The sequence below is a fragment of the Neomonachus schauinslandi genome, chromosome 13 (genome assembly GCF_002201575.2).
Source record: "Neomonachus schauinslandi chromosome 13, ASM220157v2, whole genome shotgun sequence".
Lineage (NCBI taxonomy): Eukaryota > Metazoa > Chordata > Mammalia > Carnivora > Phocidae > Neomonachus > Neomonachus schauinslandi.
The window spans coordinates 56,424,224-56,442,868 of NC_058415.1; the positions used below are offsets into that span (position 1 = coordinate 56,424,224).

Sequence of the window (18,645 nt, forward strand, 5' to 3'; positions counted from 1 at the left end):
TTTGGGGCGCCTGGGTGGCTCGGTCGTTAAGCGTCTGCCTTCGGCTCAGGTCGTGATCCCAAGCCCCGCATCGGGCTCCCTGCTCGGCAGGAAGCCTGCTTCTCCCTCTCCCACTCTCCCGCTTGTGTTCCTGCTCTCACTAACTCTCTCTGTCAAGTAAATAAATAAAATCTTTTTAAAAAAAAAAATACACTTTATGGCACATACTTGTTCCTAACCCTAACCCTTAATATCTGCATACTACCCAACAAACCAAAATAACTGCAAAGGAACAGAACAATGAACTGTTTTGTTTTGTTTTTTTAAGATTTATTTATTTGCGGGACGCCTGGGTGGCTCAGTTGATTAAGCAACTGCCTTCGGCTCAGGTCATGATCCTGGAGTTCCAGGATCGAGTCCCGCATCGGGCTCCCTGCTCAGCAGGCGGCCTGCTTCTCCCTCTACCTGCTGCTCCCCCCCGCTTGTGCACGCGTGCGCATTCTCTCTCTCTCTCACTCCCTCAGATAAAATCTTAAAGAAAAAAAGATTTATTTATTTGAGTGAGAGAGGGAGAGAGAGCATGCACAGAGGGAGAGGGAGCAGGGAGTCGGACTCAGGGCTCGTTCCCAGGACCCCTAACCAAGCGACCCAGGCGCCCCCAATGAACTGTTTTAAAAGGCTAATTAAACGGACCACAACAGAGTAAATTAAGACATTAAATGACTTACAACTAATCTTCTGGTAAGTAACATGTTAACAAAAGACATTTATTCCTTAATTATTAAAGTAACAAACTATTTGTCCTGCACCACTATTAACTTACTATCAAACTGTACTAATATTCATAAGCAAAATAATTGTGGTTTTGAGCATGCAGGATACTGAATGTTTTCCCTCTCTTGCCCTGTGCTGGATGTTGGATTCAAAGCAATTCAAAGAAATCTCCAGACAGACCACAACCCTTTCAAGAATTTATCTAAATATACTTAGGGCGCCTGGGTGGCTCAGTTGGTTAAGCAACTGCCTTCGGCTCAGGTCATGATCCTGGAGTCCCGGGATCGAGTCCCGCATCGGGCTCCCTGCTCGGCAGGGAGTCTGCTTCTCCCTCTGACCCTCCTCCCTCTCATGCTCTCTGTCTCTCATTGTCTCTCGCAAATAAATAAAAAATCTTAAAAAAAAAAAAAAGAATTTATCTAAATATACTTAAATACAGGTGTTAGGATACAAAAAAATTTTTTTTTTCAAAAAGTAAAGTTTAAAGTATACTTTTTAAGCATTTTTATTTAGTAATTTATGGGGCAGGAAGGGGAGAAGCAGAGTGAGAGGGAGAGATAATCTGAAGCTGACTCTCACTGAGCGCATAGCCCAATCAATGCGGAGGCTTGATCCCACCACCGTGACACCATTATCTGAACCAAAACCAAGAGTCAGACTGTTTAACCAATTGAGCTACCCAGGCGACCCAGAAAAGGTAAAGTTTAATTGAAAAATCCTATACACAAAACAATGTCCGATTCACTTCTTTGAAAAAGTAAGTTTAATTAAAATCATACATACAAAACAATGATAAAAAATTTTAACTCGGGGCACCTGGGTCGCTCAGCCACTTAGGCAACTGTCTCTTGATTTTGGCTCAGGTCATGATCTCAGGGTTCTGAGATCCAGCCGCGTGTCAGGCTCCACACTGAGCGTGGCATCTGCTTGGTATTCTCTCTCTCCATCTGCACCCTGCTTGTGCTCTCATTCTCTCTCTCTCTCACTAAAAAACAATTTATAACTCATTTAAGTTTATATGTGAGGGTAGAGTAGACTGATTTTTTTTTTCTGGTCGAACTTGATTTATAAAAGGCCAATCTGAGTCCCTTACCACTACTTTACATCTTTCTTAAAAAGGATTAGGTATTGGGGTGCCTGTGTGACTCAGTCAACGGAGCGTGCGGCTCTTGATCTCAAGGTTTTAAGTTCAAGTCCCATTTTAGGTGTAGAGATTACTTAAAAAATAAAATCTATTAAAAAAAGGATTAGGTATTGAATTAGGGATTTTAAAGCAAGCCAGTATCATTTTATCAGATTTTACTTGCTTTGGCTCCTTCAATTCAGAGTGTCTCATAATAACAGTTCCAAGCAGACATGGTTTCAGGGTGACCCACTAGTTAAGTCCTTCCATCTTTTCATAAAGAAAAGCGATTTATGTCCACCTCTAATATTAAAAAAAAAAAAAAATGAATCCTTGAAAAAGGAAGGAGGCAAGAAGACAGATAACCAGCCTACTATCCACTTTGACTCTTTCCCTTCCTCCCTTCATCTCCCTGAAGAACCTGGGTCCCAGAATAGGTAGAAGTAGTTCAAATCCTGACCATGTACAAGTAATCTGCCTTTCTCAAGACTCAGTTCTCTCATCGGTAAAATGAGAATACCACCAGCAGCAGCAATAATCCTCAGACGTTTTACTAGGGGAATTAAAGCAAAGTACATGTAAATTAAAAGTAAAAGGCCTACTACACAATAAACACCCACAGTAAATATTAGCTATTATTAATTATTCCATTTTTGTCCAACTCACAAAGAGAAAAACATTCTGTAGATAGGTAACTCTGAAGTCTTAGCCAAAACAGGCCTAGCTAGAGCTCTTAACATTGGAGAGACCAAGCAAGGTCCAATGCTGTCCCTGAGCAGACTACTCTTGTCACAAAGAAAATCAAGAATGGAATTACATATGCTGCAATCCTCATCTTCAATTCCAAGAGAATTCTTTTAAAAACGAAACCATAGGGGCACCTGGGTGGCTCAGTCGGTTGGGCACCAGCTCTTGATTTCAGCTCGGGTTGTGATCTCAGGGTTGTGGGATTGAGCCCCGTGTCGTGCTCCACACTCAGCAGAGAGTATTGGGATGTTCTGCTGGGATTTTCTACCTCTCCCTCTACCCCTCCCCAAGCCTGCTCACACGTGCTCTCTCTCTAAGAAATAAAATCTTTTTTAAAAATGAAATTAGGGCGCCTGGGTGGCTCAGATGGTTAAGCGTCTGCCTTCGGCTCAGGTCATGATCCTGGAGTCCCGGGATCGAGTCCCGCATCGGGCTCCCTGCTTGGCGGGGAGTCTGCTTCTCCTCCCTCTGACCCTCCTCCCTCTCCTGCTCTCTGTCTCTCGTTCTCTCTCTCTCAAATAAATAAATAAAATCTTTAAAAAAAAAAAAAATGAAATTAAAGGGGCGCCTGGGTGGCTCAGTTGGTTGAGCGACTGCCTTCGGCTCAGGTCATGATCCTGGAGTCCCTGGATCGAGTCCCGCATTGGGCTCCCTGCTCAGCGGGGAGTCTGCTTCTCCCTCTGGCTCCACCCCTCCCCCTGCTCATGCTCACGCTCTCTCTCTCAAATAAATAAATAAATATCTTTAAAAAAAAAAAATGAAGTGAAATTGGGGCGCCTGGGTGGCTCAGTCGTTAAGCATCTGCCTTCGGCTCAGGTCATGATCCCAGGGTCCTGGGATCAAGCCCCGCATCAGGCTCCCTGCTCAGCGGGAAGCCTGCTTCTCCCTCTCCCACTCCCCCTGCTTGCGTTCCCTCTCTCACTGTCTGTCTCTCTGTCAAATAAATAAATAAAATCTTTAAAAAAAAAATTATATTAAATTAAAAAAAAAAGAAAAACTAAACCATAAAAACCAAGATAGGGATTATGTTCAGAAATGCAGTTAACCTAATACCTACTAATAAATAAACTCACTAAAAATGGACAACTCATTCATTAACCTAAACACCACTAAAAAAATTAAAAGGAAAACATAAACAGGTCTTCTGATGCAGTGCAATATAGAATACATAACCTCCTCTATGCTTACCCAAAAAACTGAGCTTGAATCTAATCTTTAAAGCTAACTTACATTTACAGTAAATAAGGGGGCTAAAGAAATAAGCTAAGTGACACCACAAGAAACAAAAAGACCAATGCATAATGTGAAACATAATACCTAAAGGACAAGTAATATGGTTCTGACAACAAATCAATGGTAAGGAGAAAAAAGGGGAGGTACAAAGAAGTTAGGAAGAATATACTCTAGATTAAAGAGAATCAAAATATGTAATGTATGAATCTTGTTTCAATCCTGATTCAAAGAAATCAACTATGAAAAGACATTTTTTAAGTAATCAGGAAAATTTATACATGGGTTAAATATTAGATGATACCAAAAGTTTACTATGACTTTTTGAGCTGTTAAAATAGCATTATGATTATATATGAAAGTGTCTACCTTTTTCAGAGGTGCTTACCATAGTAATTAGGGGTAAAGTGACCCAAAATATCTACTTTAAAATTTTTTGCAGTGAAGGAAGGTAGGAAAGAGATCTATAAAACCAATATGGCTAAAATCTTTAAGTGTTGTTGACTAAGAAGGAGAGGACATGTGGTTCAACTAACTATTCTCTCCACTTCGTCTAAATTTGGAATTGATCATAATTTTAAAAGGCTAGAAAAGGGAATTAAAATTGGTTAGATGGGGTCGCCTGGGTGGCTCAGTCAGTTAGGCATCTGCCTTTGGCTCAGGTCATGATCCCAGCGTCCTAGTATCCAGCCCCACATCGGGCTCCCTGCTCAGTGGAGAGCCTGCTTCTCACCCTCACCCTCGGCCTGCCACTTCCCCTGCTTGTGCGCTCAAGCGCTCTTTCCCCCTCTCTCTGTCAAATAAATAATTCTAATCTTATTTTGACTCTGCCGGGCAAATCAGTACATAGTTTTGCCTCCTCTGATCTCTGGATATCATTTACCTTTGGCAAATATAGTATTTTAGTAAATGATAGTTGAATGAACAGCAAAGGGCGTTGGTACTATACATATTGCCTATGTTCTTTTTTTAATTTAAATTTTTAGGTAATTAATGTACAGTGCCTACATTACTTCTATGCTTAATAATATTGCTGATCAAAAATTCTGCCACTATGAACTGCTCATGAAGAGAACAGTCACAACTGCATTTAATAATACATCAAACAGAGGTTCCTGGCTGGCTTGGTCTGTAGAGAATGAGGTTGTGAGGGTGTGAGTTTAAGCCCCACATTGGGTGCAGAGATTACTTAAAAATAAAATCTTGAAAAGAAAAATGAAATCAAATGGATCAAACAACATGTCAGTTCAGGTAGCCCATCCACTGAACCAAAGCAGTATCTGCATATTACCATCGTGTATCTTGATTTTATGACCCTGAGAAAATTCAGTAACAACTCTAAAGTATACGAAATTACATTATTAAAGTGGCTTAATGACATCCCAAGTTAATAAATGTTAAGAAATGATCACTAACAGAAAATATTGAGGGATGGGAAAGAGAGCTAATGAATGGGAAAATACTTTTAAGTTTAAAACCAGTATCAGGGGCGCCTGGGTGGCTCAGTTGGTTGGGCGACTGCCTTCGGCTCAGGTCGTGATCCTGGAGTCCCGGGATCGAGTCCCACATCGGGCTCCCTGCTCTGCGGGGAGCCTGCTTCTCCCTCTCCCCCTCCCCCTGCTTGTGTTCCCTCTCTCGCTGTGTCTCTGTCAAATAAATAAATAAAATCTTTAAAAAAAAAAAAAAATTAAATAAATAAATAAATAAATACAACCAGTATCATATGGGGGCGCCTGGGTAGCTCAGTCAGTTAAGCGTCTGCCTTCCGCTCAGGTCATGATCCCAAGGTCCTGGGATCGAGCCCCACATGGGGATCCCTGCTCCACGGGAAGCCTGCTTCTCCCTCTCCCACTCCCACTGCTTGTGTTCCCTTTCTCACTGTGTCTCTCTCTTTCAAATAAATAAAATCTTAAAAAATAAATAAATAAATAAATAAATAAATAAATAAATAAATAAATAAAACCAGTATCACATGGGTAAAACACATCTATTAAAGTCCAACAGAGGGGCGCCTGGGTGGCTTAGTCGTTGAGCGTCTGCCTTCGGCTCAGGTCATGATCCGAGAGTCCTGGGATCGAGCCCCTGCGCAGTGGGAAGCCTGCTTCTCCCTCTCCCACTCCCCCTGCTTGTGTTCCCTCTCTCACTGTGTCTCTCTCTGTCAAATAAATAAATAAAATCTTTAAAAAAAAAAAAAAGTCCAACAGAGAAAAATTTAATGATTGTTTGATCAGAGCGTCAAGTTTTAAATTATTCATTTAAAGGGCTTTCTCAGATCAGGTGAAACCAACCAATAAGTTTTCTCAAAATTATGTAAATGCAAACACTTCATTCATAGTCATCAACAAACCAACCAAAGATTGCAGAAGACCTACCCATCTCTCAGAGCACACTGCCATGCCTATACCAACAGCCTGTCTCCTTCCATTCAAAAGCATCTCCTTCTCCCTTATTCTATCTTACCTCTGCCACGAGCTCGCTTGCCACGGTCGGAAGCCTTGTCCCCTTGGTTGCAATCAATTCCATTCTCTTCGCCTCTAACTACGGGAGAAAAGAGCACCTCTTGTACATAATTGTACATAAGAGCTATCAAAGGCAAGGACAAAAAAATTTTAACAAAAGGGATCAGAAAATGGTAAAAACAAAACCAAGTAAAAGTGGCTGAAAAACTGATGACAGCACATTGCTTAATTTGTAGGCGAAAATTCTGTAAGGAAATAAAAACGATGTACCACTCTTTCTTTCTTCTAGCTGGACTTGCCCACCCCTAAAGCAAGTTTGCTTCAAAAAGCCACATTTGTTATGCAGCTGTACGTAATACACACCAAAACTGGCTCACTGGTTAGGTTCGAAGCCTGGAAAGGCCTAGAGTAGCAAAACAACAATACCAAGGAAATAACGAGTTGCTAAAAAAAATTAGTGTTAGAGACAGGTTTTCCCAAGATGCTATCCAGAATATGCCAGCAGAGTCTTACCTTCTCCTCATACCTATATTGGAATTAATGACTCTATATAATACATAAATTTTGAGCACAGCTTGCTCTCCTCACCTCTTTCATGGCCTAGCCTAAATCCATGAGTTGTCGATGTTATCCCATGAGTGCCTTCCTTGGCCACTCCATTTAACTTTGTCAATCCCTTCCCTAAAACCACCATCTTGCTGCCTCTGTTTTTCCCCCACAGTATAATTTCCACATATAACATCATTAAAATACTGTAATATTACTGCAAAACATGTTAACTTCTCTTTCTTATTGTTACATCTCACTCTACCTCCATTAAAAGTTTTAGGAGGACAGGGGTGCCTGGGTGGCTCAGACGTTAAGCATCTGCCTTCGGCTCAGGTCACGATCCCAGAGTCCTGGGATGGAGCGCCACATCGGGCTCCCTGCTCCCCGGGAAGCCTGCTTCTCCCTCTGCCACTCCCCCTGCTTATGTTCCCTCTCTCGCTGTGTCTCTGTCGAATAAATAAATAAAATCTTAAAAAAAAAAAAAAAGTTTTAGGAGGACAAAGATTTGTTTTTTCATTGCTCTATGCCTATTAGAGTACCTGCCACATAGTAGGTACTCAGTAAACATCTGTGGAATAAATACACTAGTAAAGTTTCTAAGATGGTATGTCTGCACATAAGGTTGTGTTGTTATGGGTAATAATGCCAAAATATGGGTCAAATGAAAGGACTGAGAAAAAATCTTCCCTATTCGACAACCTCCCTCTTAATCTAACCCTTGCCTATTACAATGAGTATCCATTAAGTAGGAAGAATAAACAGCATTATCTATCAGTGAATGAAAACCCTCCTTTAAAATTAGAGGGTATACTTGATAAATAACAGAAGGCAGTCTTAAGACACACAATACACCTGCCTACAGCCAAGGCAAGTGCTAATATGAAACTGCATCAGTTACGGTTCAGCTGTAGCTCATTATTAAGTGTTACCTATAAAAACACACACTGCATTGAGGCACTAGATTTATGGGCATTCGATGGACCACTCTTTCAGCTTTTCAGTGTGCATAAAAATTTTTTGAAATGTACTTACACTCTCTCCCACGATTGCCACCTCTTCCTTTCCGGTTGTTTCCACGTCCACGATTTATTTCTCTCTCACTTCTCTTCTCTCTATTCTCTTTGTTTTCTGAACTTTCTTTTACAAAATTCTTCTTCTTTCCCCCTACAGTCTCCCATGAAGTCTACCAAGATAAGAGTGGTCATTCATAGTTGTTATCAAAGTGTATACAATTAAAAAGGATATGTGCATATATACCTTTCAGACCTAATAACCCATGCCTTGCAGCTCACTTGCCAGCATTTTAATTATTATCCATATAGTTCTACTTTCTGATGAAAAAGACAGCAGATCTCTTGCTAAGCTCCTATTGCCATATACAGCACAAAAGACTACAGCAACTAGCTGAATTAACAACACACTATATGTTGTCCCACCACAGAGCCTTTTCCTATGCTGATTTAAAAATAAAAGGTCGGGGGCGCCTGGGTGGCTCAGTCGTTGGGCATCTGCCTTCGGCTCGGGTCGTGATCCCAGGGTCCTGGGATCGAGTCCCACATCGGGCTCCCTACTCGGCAGGAAGCCTGCTTCTCCCTCTCCCACTCCCCCTGCTTGTATTCCTGCTCTCGCTAACTCTCTCTCTGTCAAATAAATAAATAAAATCTATTAAAAAAATAAAATAAAATAAAATAAAAATAAAAGGTCAGGGCGCCTGGGTGGCTCAGATGGTTAAGCGTCCACCTTCAGCTCAGGTCATGATCCCAGAGTCCTGGGATCAAGCCCCGCATCGGGCTCCCTGCTCAGCAGGGAGCCTGCTTCTCCCTCTCCTTCTATTGCTCCCCCTGCTTGTGCTCTCTCCCTCTCTCTGTCAAATAAATAAATGAAATCTTTTAAAAAGAGAGGCGCCTGGATGGTTCAGTCAGTTAAGCATCTGTCTGCCTCCAGCTGGGTCATGACCCGGGGTCCTGGGATCAAGTCCCATGTCGGGATCCCTGCTCGGCAAGGAGCCTGCATCTCCCCTGCCTGCCATTCCCCCTGCTTGTGCTTGCTCCATCTCTCTTTCTCTTTCTCTCTGTCAAATAAATAAATAAAGTCTTAAAAATAAAAATAAAAGGTAATTTCCCCAAGCTCCCACACTATGCCACCTCCACCTACCTCAGCAGGCCTTAAACCTATGAATAAGTAGATTGGCTCAAAGAATACAAAATTACATTAAAGTCCTTCCCTAAAACCTCAGGAATAACTTGCTCTATTCAGTTAACCAAAGTAACCATCTAAAAAAATTTAACGGTAGGCAAATAAAATCAGGGATTATTTTTTTAAACTAAGTGACCAAAATTTCAACCTCAAAGACGTGTTTCTAATGAGAAGTCAAATAACAACCTTCTCTGCCTCTCCTCTAATGGTGATTCAAAACAAATCATATATATATATATATATATAAACTGCTGATAAAAGAACACTTCGTTCTTTTGAAAATAATTGGTATTAGGATATCAATAAAGGTACATTACTGAGCAATCTCCAAACTGACGCATTTGTTTCTTTTTACTTTGTCATCATCTACCTCATTTCACAAGAGATTTGAAGTGATTCAATCCCAAAATAAGACCAGTAACTATTTTAAGCTTAAAAAAATCTTAGGAACAAAAGGAAATTACTAATATTGTATATCCAAATAAACATAAGCACTAGAAATTAATAAACTAAAATTAAAGAAACATAGCTGAATTACTTCCAAAACAGTGGAGGCCAGATTTAAAACACCTTTTTTTTTTTTTTTTAAAGATTTTATTTATTTGCCAGAGAGAGACACGGCGAGAGAGGGAACACAAGCAGGGGGAATGGGAGAGGGAGAAGCAGGCTTTCCATCAAGCAGGAAGCCCGATGTGGGACTTGATCCCAGGACCCTGGGACCATGACCTGAGCCAACGGCAGATGCTTAACGACTGAGCCACCCAGGCGCCCCTAAAACACATTTTTTTAGAAAGAATTTTTTTTAACATCTATAAGCCTCTACTCAACCCATGTATTTAGTTACATATAAAATCATTAGATGTGAAAAAAATACTAAAACAAGTTGTTTTCCAACTTTAAGCTTTTATCAATAGTTTTTAAAAATCAACAACTGACAGTTACAGCAGAATAATCTGTTTTTTATATTCACTTCTGGTGAATACTGATCTATTCTAATCTTCCTACAAGCCTACCTGGGAATAATAATACCCAAACTTTAATTAGTTCACAGCTTTTGACCCAGCAATTCTATTTCCAGGCCTTTATTCAAAGGAAATACGCCTCAATTGGTCAAGAATTTGCCTTCGGCTCAGGTCATGATCCTGGGACCTTGGGCCCTGGGATGGGGCCAGCATTTGGCTTCTCCCTCTCCCTCTGCCTCTCCCTTCCACTCATGCTCTCGTGCATGCGTGCATACTCTCTACTAAATAAAATCTTTAGAAAAAAAGTTATCCAGGTGTACACAGAAACAGATCCATGATATAAGTATAGCAAGCTAACCAACTGTGTATAAAATAGGATTACATTTTTTAGTTCAAAGAGAAGCCCATGTGTGTGTGTATGTATACATATATATATGTATATACTGAAAAAAGGAGTTATCTAAATGAGGATGTTTAATTTAATTTTTTATCATTCTGCATTACTTTTTTTTTTTTTAAAGATTTTATTTATTTGAGAGAGAGACCGTGAGCGCACACAGAGGGACAGGGAGAAGCAGATGCCCTGCCAAGCGCAAAGGCCAATGTAGGGCTCGATCCGAGGACCCTGAGATCATGACCTGAGCCAAAGGCAGATGCTCAACTGACTGAGGCACCCAGGCACCCCTCTGCATTGCTTTTTTAATTACAGAAAACAATAAAGCTTATTTATTCCAGAGAAATAATTCTGCAGTGTACAAACTCGATTATGCTTGCTAATATGAATAAACAAGACACCTATGCAAGACAGAATCCTGTCCTCTTAGGTTAACAAGACAAAAAGTAAAAGTCCTAGAAAAATTACACATGGTATAGTCAGCACAGGTGCATATGTATACAACTCATATTGTCTTTTTTTTTTTTTTTAGAGATTTATTTGCGAGAGAGAGAGACAGCGCACGAGCACAAGCAGGGTGAAGGGCAGAGGGAGAAGCAGACTCCCCACGAAGCAGGGAGCCCGATGGGGGACTCAATCCCAGGAATCCGGGAAAATGACCTGAGCCGAAGACAGACACTTAATCGACTTGAGCACCCAGGCGCCCCAGTATGTGAAATGTTTGAGAAAAACATCTTACCCCATTTCATTCAGCAACGGACACCCATAAGTAAGTCTTGGGCTTGTGAAATCTACAAGACTGACAACAGCTTATTTGTGGGAGAAAGTAAGGAGAGCAAACTTAAGGGGCAACTGGTCTAATGCCACTGTAAATGCTAAAGAGAGTATCGCACACTTGACACAACAGTCTGTGAGCATGCACACAAGCTTTCAACATAAACCAAATAATTATAAAAGATTTTCAACTGAACTTCTGCCAACCTTTGTCATCTGTATTTGGCCACTTGCAGAATAGGTCTTGAAGAAACTCTAAGAGGAAGAATGGTCCTCCCAGACACTACATTTAGTAATCAGAAAAGCAGCTTTCCAGGCCAGCTAATTAAAAATCACTCTCCCGGGGCGCCTGGGTGGCTCAGTCGTTAAGCGTCTGCCTGCGGCTGAGGTCATGATCCCAGGGTCCTGGGATCGAGCCCCGCATCGGGCTCCCTGCTCCGTGGGAAGCCTGCTTCTCCCTCTCACACTCCCCTTGCTTGTGTTGCCTCTCTCGCTGCCTCTCTGTCAAATAAATAAATAAAATCTTTAAAAAAAATCACTCTCCCACCTCTTATTTGCCAACACAAATTACTTTTTAAAAAAGAGTACATTATGCAAGAGACTGATATTTCAGAACTATTCTGTGACTAAAAATAGCATTATAATGAAATAAAAGGTTTATTAGTACTTATGATCATGTTCAATGTTTTCCTTTGTGACAGCTCCTCTAACATGAGAAAGACAAACTCATCCTTAAAATTATCATGGACAGGGCACCTGGGTGGCTCAGATGGTTAAGCGTCTGCCTTCGGCTCAGGTCATGATCCCAGGGTCCTGGGATCGAGCCCCGCATCGGGCTCCCTGCTCTGCGGGAAGCCTGCTTCTCCCTCCCCTACGCCCCCTGTTTGTGTTCCCTCTCTCGCTGTGTCACTCTGTGAAATAAATAAATAAAATCTTTAAAAAAAAACAAACACAAAGACTTAAAACTTCAGCCCACTACCACAAAAAAGAATGAAGTCAGCTAGAACTAAAGGAAAGGCAACACAGAGTAGTATCCTGACCTACCTACAACATATAAAAAGAAAACAGGCCCTCCAATTAACAGTTTGGAAATATTTCACTTATTCACAGTGATTTTATGAAGGAGGTAGTTTAGGGGCACCTGGGTGGCTCAGTCAGTTAAGCATCCAATTCTTGATTGTGGCTCGGGTCATGATCTCAGGGTTGTGAGATCGAGCCCTGAGTCAGGCTCTGCACTGGTATGGATCCTATTTAAGATTCTCTCTCTCCCTCTCCCCTATGTCTCTCCCCCACTCTCTCCCTCTCCACAAAAAAAAACAAGACAAAAACTGAGAGCCATTCTATACCGCATCCATTAGCAATGAGGTAAACACATTCCCCATATTTAATAAAACACAGAAAATATAAGCCTAAGTATCAGCAGACAAAAACTATTCAAAATTTTATTTCGTCACTTAACATGATGTATTTACCCAACAGACAGACTAGTGTTATCTTGCATGGAATTTTACCCACAGATACTGCTATACTCAAATAGTGAAATACTATCCCAAACATCTGATTTTTTTAAATTATGTAACTCATTCTGTTTATTTCATATTAAATAAAGATACTTCTGAGCTTGTCACAACAGTTCATTTTTATATAGCCTGTCCCTAATACAGCCTTATCCTTAAAAATGAGAACCTGAGGGTGCCTGGGTGGCTCAGTTGGTTAAGCGACTGCCTTTGGCTCAGGTCATGATCCTGGAGTCCCGGGATCGAGTCCCACATCGGGCTCCCTGCTCAGCAGGGAGTCTGCTTCTCCCTCTGACCTTACCCCCTCTCGTGTTCTCATTCTCTCTCTCTCTCGCTCTCAAATAAATAAAATCTTTTAAAAAAAAAAAATGAGAACCTGAGGGGCGCCTGGGTGGCTCAGTTGGTTAAGCGACTGCCTTTCAGCTCAGGTCATGGTCCTGGACTCCAGGGATCGAGTCCCACATCGGGCTCCCTGCTCAGCGGGGAGTCTGCTTCTCCCTCTGACCCTCCTCCCTCTCCTGCTCTCTCTCATTCTCTCTCTCAAATAAATAAATAAAATCTAAAAAAAAAAAAAAGAGAACCTGATTAAACCTGAACACTGACAGGAAGGCACTTTTGGTTTTGTTCATCTTTATACCCCATTTTAAGGAGAATCATTATTTTGTTTTAATCTGTTTTGAAATGGTGCTTTGAAAATACAAATGAGGGGCACCTGGGTGGCTTAGTCAGTTGGCAACTGCCTTCGGCTCACTGTCCTGGGGATCGAGTGCCACACTGGGGCTCCCTGCTCAGCGGGGAGTCTGCTGCTCCCTCTCCCTCTGCCCCTCCCTCTGCTTGTGCTCACTCTCTCAAATTAGTTAATTAATTAAAAAAGAAAATACAAATGAAATACTGCACACGGTGCCTGGGTGGCTCAGTTGGTTAAGCAGCTGCCTTCGGTTCAGGTCATGATCCCACAGACCTAGGATCAAGCCCCGAGTTGGACTCCCTGCTCTGCTTCTCCCTCTCTCTCTAACCCTCCCCTCACTTCTGCTCTCTCTCTCTCACTCACACTCTCTCTCTCGAATAAATAAAATCTTATAAAGAAAAAAAGAGAAAAGGAAAGAAAAGAAAAACAGTGTGCAATCTCAATGCAGAAATCAAGAGATTGGGGCTGAGAACTGCCTAGTGTGGCTTTAGTTGTATCTTCCTAAAATAAAAAGGATAAGAATTAGTGTGCCTGCATCCTCAAAATTTACTAAGCTTAAAAACAACAACACCTTTCTTTCTTATTTTATCTGTCAAATGGTCATGAAAATATGTCTGTAAAATATTCACACATAAGCAAATAGATACACCAGCAAATTCTGGTTTTCTGTTAGTCTAGAGATATAAGGAGTAGTAAAGAGATGACAATTGAGAGGAAGAAACATGAGCAGAGTAGCCAAGGGAAGTTTTTCAGGTGGTGAAAATGTCCACAGGCCCAAAGAATTTGGGAACTGTGTAAGACTGGAGCAGATGACCAAGTTCACTTTCCAGTCTTCAGATTCTATAACTTCATGAAGAAACCATATGTAACAGAAACAGTCATTTCAGGTTAGTGTTCTTTCTGGTCTTAAAACAAACATGGAATGGAACCCATAATGCCCTCCAACCCCACCCCAAAAAAGGTGAAGTCCAAAATGCAATATGGAATTGGAGATAAACCTTAGCACTGCAAATCAATTAATAATACTTATTAATAATTCTTACCGTGTCTGAATTCCCTTCCAGCAATATATTGATAGCTTTGTTCACATCTCCATTACAGTCATGTAGGGCCACTATGCATTCATCCTGATTTTTCCCCGTCACTTCCATAAGCTGTTGAAATTATAAGAATATGGTTAAGGGGACCCCAAAGTGGCACATGATATCAACTTTAAGATTCTTTTTTTTTTCTTCTTTTTTCAGATTTTCTTTTTTTGAGAGAGAGGGAGAGAGAGCACAGCAGGGGGATCAGCAGGCAGAGGGAGAGGGAGAAGCAGGTCCCCCACCAAGCAGGGAGCCAGAGGTGGGGCTTGATCCCAGGTCCCCGGGATCATGACCTGAGCCAAAAACAGACACTCAACTGACTGAACCACCCAGGTGCCCCTAAGATTCTTCTATTTACAAACAGAAATTACACAATCCTTCCACATGAAGATGGCCTCCTTCCAGACTCTGAGCTTGTAATACAAGAACAGGTTTCCCTGCTTTTTGTGACCATCACTTGTCTTTTCATCAATACAGAAGAGTCAAATGACAGATCAACTCTCCTCCAAGATCACCAAGTATCAGATTATTAATCAGCAGTATACACATACATATATACCAACATTCTCAGCATACTCAGGATCAGCTCTGACTACTCCAACTTAGTTCAGTGGCCTGGGATTCCCAAAATTCGCAACTACTCAAATAATAAGTGTATGTGGCCACCATTAACTGAACATCCAGTCCAACTATTTTGTACAAAGAAAACAATCCCTAGGTGGTTTATCATTGCTTGGATTAGAACACTCCACATACTTGTAAGTGACAACACCCAAAGGTCTCACAAGTGCAATTCTACAGCTATCACAAACTCACTCCTAGACATAGTACTTGTGCAAGCAGCTTCAACAGCGTGCTATGTTTGAAGTAATCAAAGAAATCCCCTTGGTACATTCTCTTTAACAAGGGAGATTAAGCTACTTGGCATTTTCAACACAAATACAATCACAAATTAGGTACAAGTTTCTCAATTAGTAGTGAATAAATGTATAATTTAAGTATCTCTTGTGTTTTTACACACATTTAACTGTTTTAGTATGTACCACCTGTCCAAAACGGTTTGATGCCAATATGTGAAGTGATTTTTCTGTGGTCAAAAAACTAATTAATAGGAAGGCCTATCCAGAATCCAGGTATCCTGATTTCATAACTAGAGCTCTTTGCACTATACCACTCTCTGCTTTCTTCCCTGCATTGCACAGTGGAAGTTCTACACACACTACAGCTTTCCAGTCCTTTGGTCTTTGGATATCGACTAGCGTCAGTTTTTATCAGTGTGTGTATTAACCCAATACCTGTAATATGCAAGTGATAAGATGAACATTATCAAAATTACCCCTCAGTGACTGGATTAATAAGAGATCAAACTCAAGTTTAGGTCCATTTCTGTATCAGTTAGGGAGGACGTTAGGTTTGAGGTTGGTGTCGAGGAGAATAACTACCATGACTTCCAGTGCTTTGACAAAACCTCAGATGCGAGGCCTTCTGGCCAAGCGCCTGTGATTTCATATTGTTGGAGCGTTCACTGTAGCCCTGGGGGGGTTGCAGCTTTCTACAAGTCTGCTGTGGCCGAACCAAGAAAGAAGGCATATGCAGATTTCTACAGAAATTATGATTCCATGAAAGATTTTGAGGAGATGAAGAAGGCTGGTATCTTTCGGAGTTCAAAGTGATTTTGGAATGTAAAGAATTTCTTTGGGTTGAGTTCCATTGAAGTCTGTCACTGACCTGTGTTCCTGAACTATGAAACACGAATACTGGGTTATGGGATAGTTTGTCTTGATAAATAAACAACAAATAAAATAAAACACACACACAAAAAAACTAAAGTTTAACCATAAAACTCTGAACTCCTGGACCAGTGCTCTTTTTTGTGTATCTGCTATACTATTCAGACAAAAGACAATACGATATGCAGAAGTATGTCTCAAGCTATACATAAATCTCATTCCAGAGAATAAGTTCTATCATTTTTTTTTTTTTAAGATTTTTTATTTATTTATCTGAGAGAGAGAATGGGAGACAAAGAGCATGAGAGGGGGAGGATCAGAGGGAGAAGCAGACTCCCCGCTGAGCAGGGAGCCCGATGCGGGACTCGATCCAGGGACTCCAGGATCATGACCTGAGCCGAAGGCAGTTGCTTAACCAACTGAGCCACCGAGGCGCCCAAGTTCTATCATTTTTAATAAATCCTTTTTGTGGCCTTCTAAAACTATTACTGTTAGTCTAATGACAGCAACTCTAAGTATAAACAAAGAGTTTACAGAGTAAAGGGCTAAAAAAGTTAGGCAGGAAGCTAGGCATGAGCAATAGGAGGATGGACCTTAGATATCATAATGGAGAGCCCCGCAAGTGAGGACAGCCTGGGAACCACCCCATTCTCCCCATCTAACAATGGGTTTGTGGTTACAACATCCTGGGCAGGAGTCAGAGCTAAATTTGCTTGTTGCACTTGTGCAGAAAGCAGCAGCTTGTCATTATTTAACCTAATGTCTCTAAAATAGAAATAATGTTGCAGATTCTTACCCCATGCAGGCATTTTGAATACAACTTGGGAAAGCTGGCTATTATATAATCCAGGCCTGTCACTCAAATGTTGCAACCCTACGGCCCGCCCAAAAGAAAAAAACTGATAGAAGGCCACACCACCAAGTTTCCAGGGCCACTGTCTCTTGACTAGCCCACTTCTCCCTTGGGGGTATACTTTAATGAAACTCTGCTTTGCTTTCATTCTGCTCTTCTGTAATTCTTTATGGTGGCAGTGAAAAGAACCAAGGCTTCTTTCCTTTTCCAGCTAACTCTCAGTAACAAGTCCACTGTGGGACATTCACTCAAGGAACAATTACTTGTAGACCTCTTCCAAGGTCTGGACTGAGGTAAGGGTTATACAGCTTGATTTCTAGAATCTTGAAGGGAAAAGAAGCCTTATCAGGAGAGAAGATTTTTAAATTTATATTATCAAAAAGGCCTCTCATTAAAGTTCTAAATGAAGACATCACACTAAAATTTAATGTTATATTTCTGCAGCATATGTTTGGAATCATCAACATGTTGGAAAAGGCAATTTGGTTCTTAACATTAAACAAAATTTTCTGAGAACTTGCCAAATACTAAATGTACTCTCTATACACAGGTACAGACAAGGTCAGTGTGCTTCTTCACAAATGTCTAGCTCATTGTTGGTAACACTAGTAACTAGGGAGATTCTACTATCAAAATAATAGTACCTTTGCCACAAACATACCTGTTTAACTTTAGCTTCAAATTCTGAATCATTTTTATCGAAGATCACTTGAGCAAGACGCATCTGTTCAGCTGTTGCCTGAAAAGTACATACACAATTGTTAAAAAGATCTCAGCACCTTAAACACAAGTTAGATGCCAAAATCTGGGGCAAAAAGATAAAAAGCTCAAGCACTACAGTTCTATTGTAACAAAAATACTGATTAGAGCTCTCAAATGTTTACAACCTGCTTCCATAAGCCAAATAAACATCAAATTAAATGGCATAAGGGTCCCATTCCTTTGGCCAAATGACCTAAAGTTATTATTCATCTTAACTGGCCATGTGACTCATTTAAATATTCTTTCCCTTGGGGAAATGGAGTAAATAAGAACTACAGAAAATTAGAAGAACAGGAAGCAGTGGAGACTGCTAGGACACAGGCTTAGAACCAGCATGTCTGTCAAAAAACAAACAAACAAAACAAAAAAGCTCTGCTGTCAACTCTTTTAAGATATCCTGGTCAGCTCTGAAGAAAAACGGCTGTATTTAACGTAATAAAAATTATTTTTAGGGGTGCCTGGGTGGCTTAGTCAGTTAAGCGTCTACCTTCAACTCAGGTTATGATCTCAGGGTCCTGGGACTGAGCCCTGCATCGGGCTCCCTGCTCAGCAGGGAGTCTGCTTCTCCTTCTCCCTCTGCCTCTCCCCGCTGCTTGTGCTCTCTGTCTCTTTCTCAGTCTCCCTCTCTCACTCAGATGAATAAATGAAACCTAAAATATGTATGTATTTTTTTAAAATTACTTTTTTTTTTAAGCCACAATTTAAAAATTTTTAAGAAAAAGGGAACTTCATGGGGCGCCTGGGTCGCTCAGTTGTTTAAGCGACTGCCTTCGGCTCAGGTCATGATCCTGAAGTCCCGGGATCGAGTCCCGCATCGGGCTCC

At 41.0% G+C, this 18,645-nt stretch overlaps 1 protein-coding gene across 3 annotated transcripts in view; it reads right to left on the reverse strand.

Annotated features, from left to right (window-relative positions):
• UBAP2 (ubiquitin associated protein 2) overlaps positions 1-18,645 on the reverse strand; it is a 132,993-nt gene that overhangs the window by 58,819 nt on the left and 55,529 nt on the right. For all 3 annotated transcript variants that reach the window (XM_021691778.2, XM_021691777.2, XM_044920772.1), the window contains exons 3-6: positions 17,722-17,799; positions 14,436-14,546; positions 7,894-8,044; positions 6,314-6,391 (exon numbers count right to left, since the gene is read on the reverse strand). In XM_021691778.2, the coding sequence (XP_021547453.1) occupies positions 6,314-6,391; positions 7,894-8,044; positions 14,436-14,546; positions 17,722-17,799 (418 nt within the window). The remainder of the gene's footprint in view (positions 1-6,313; positions 6,392-7,893; positions 8,045-14,435; positions 14,547-17,721; positions 17,800-18,645) is intronic.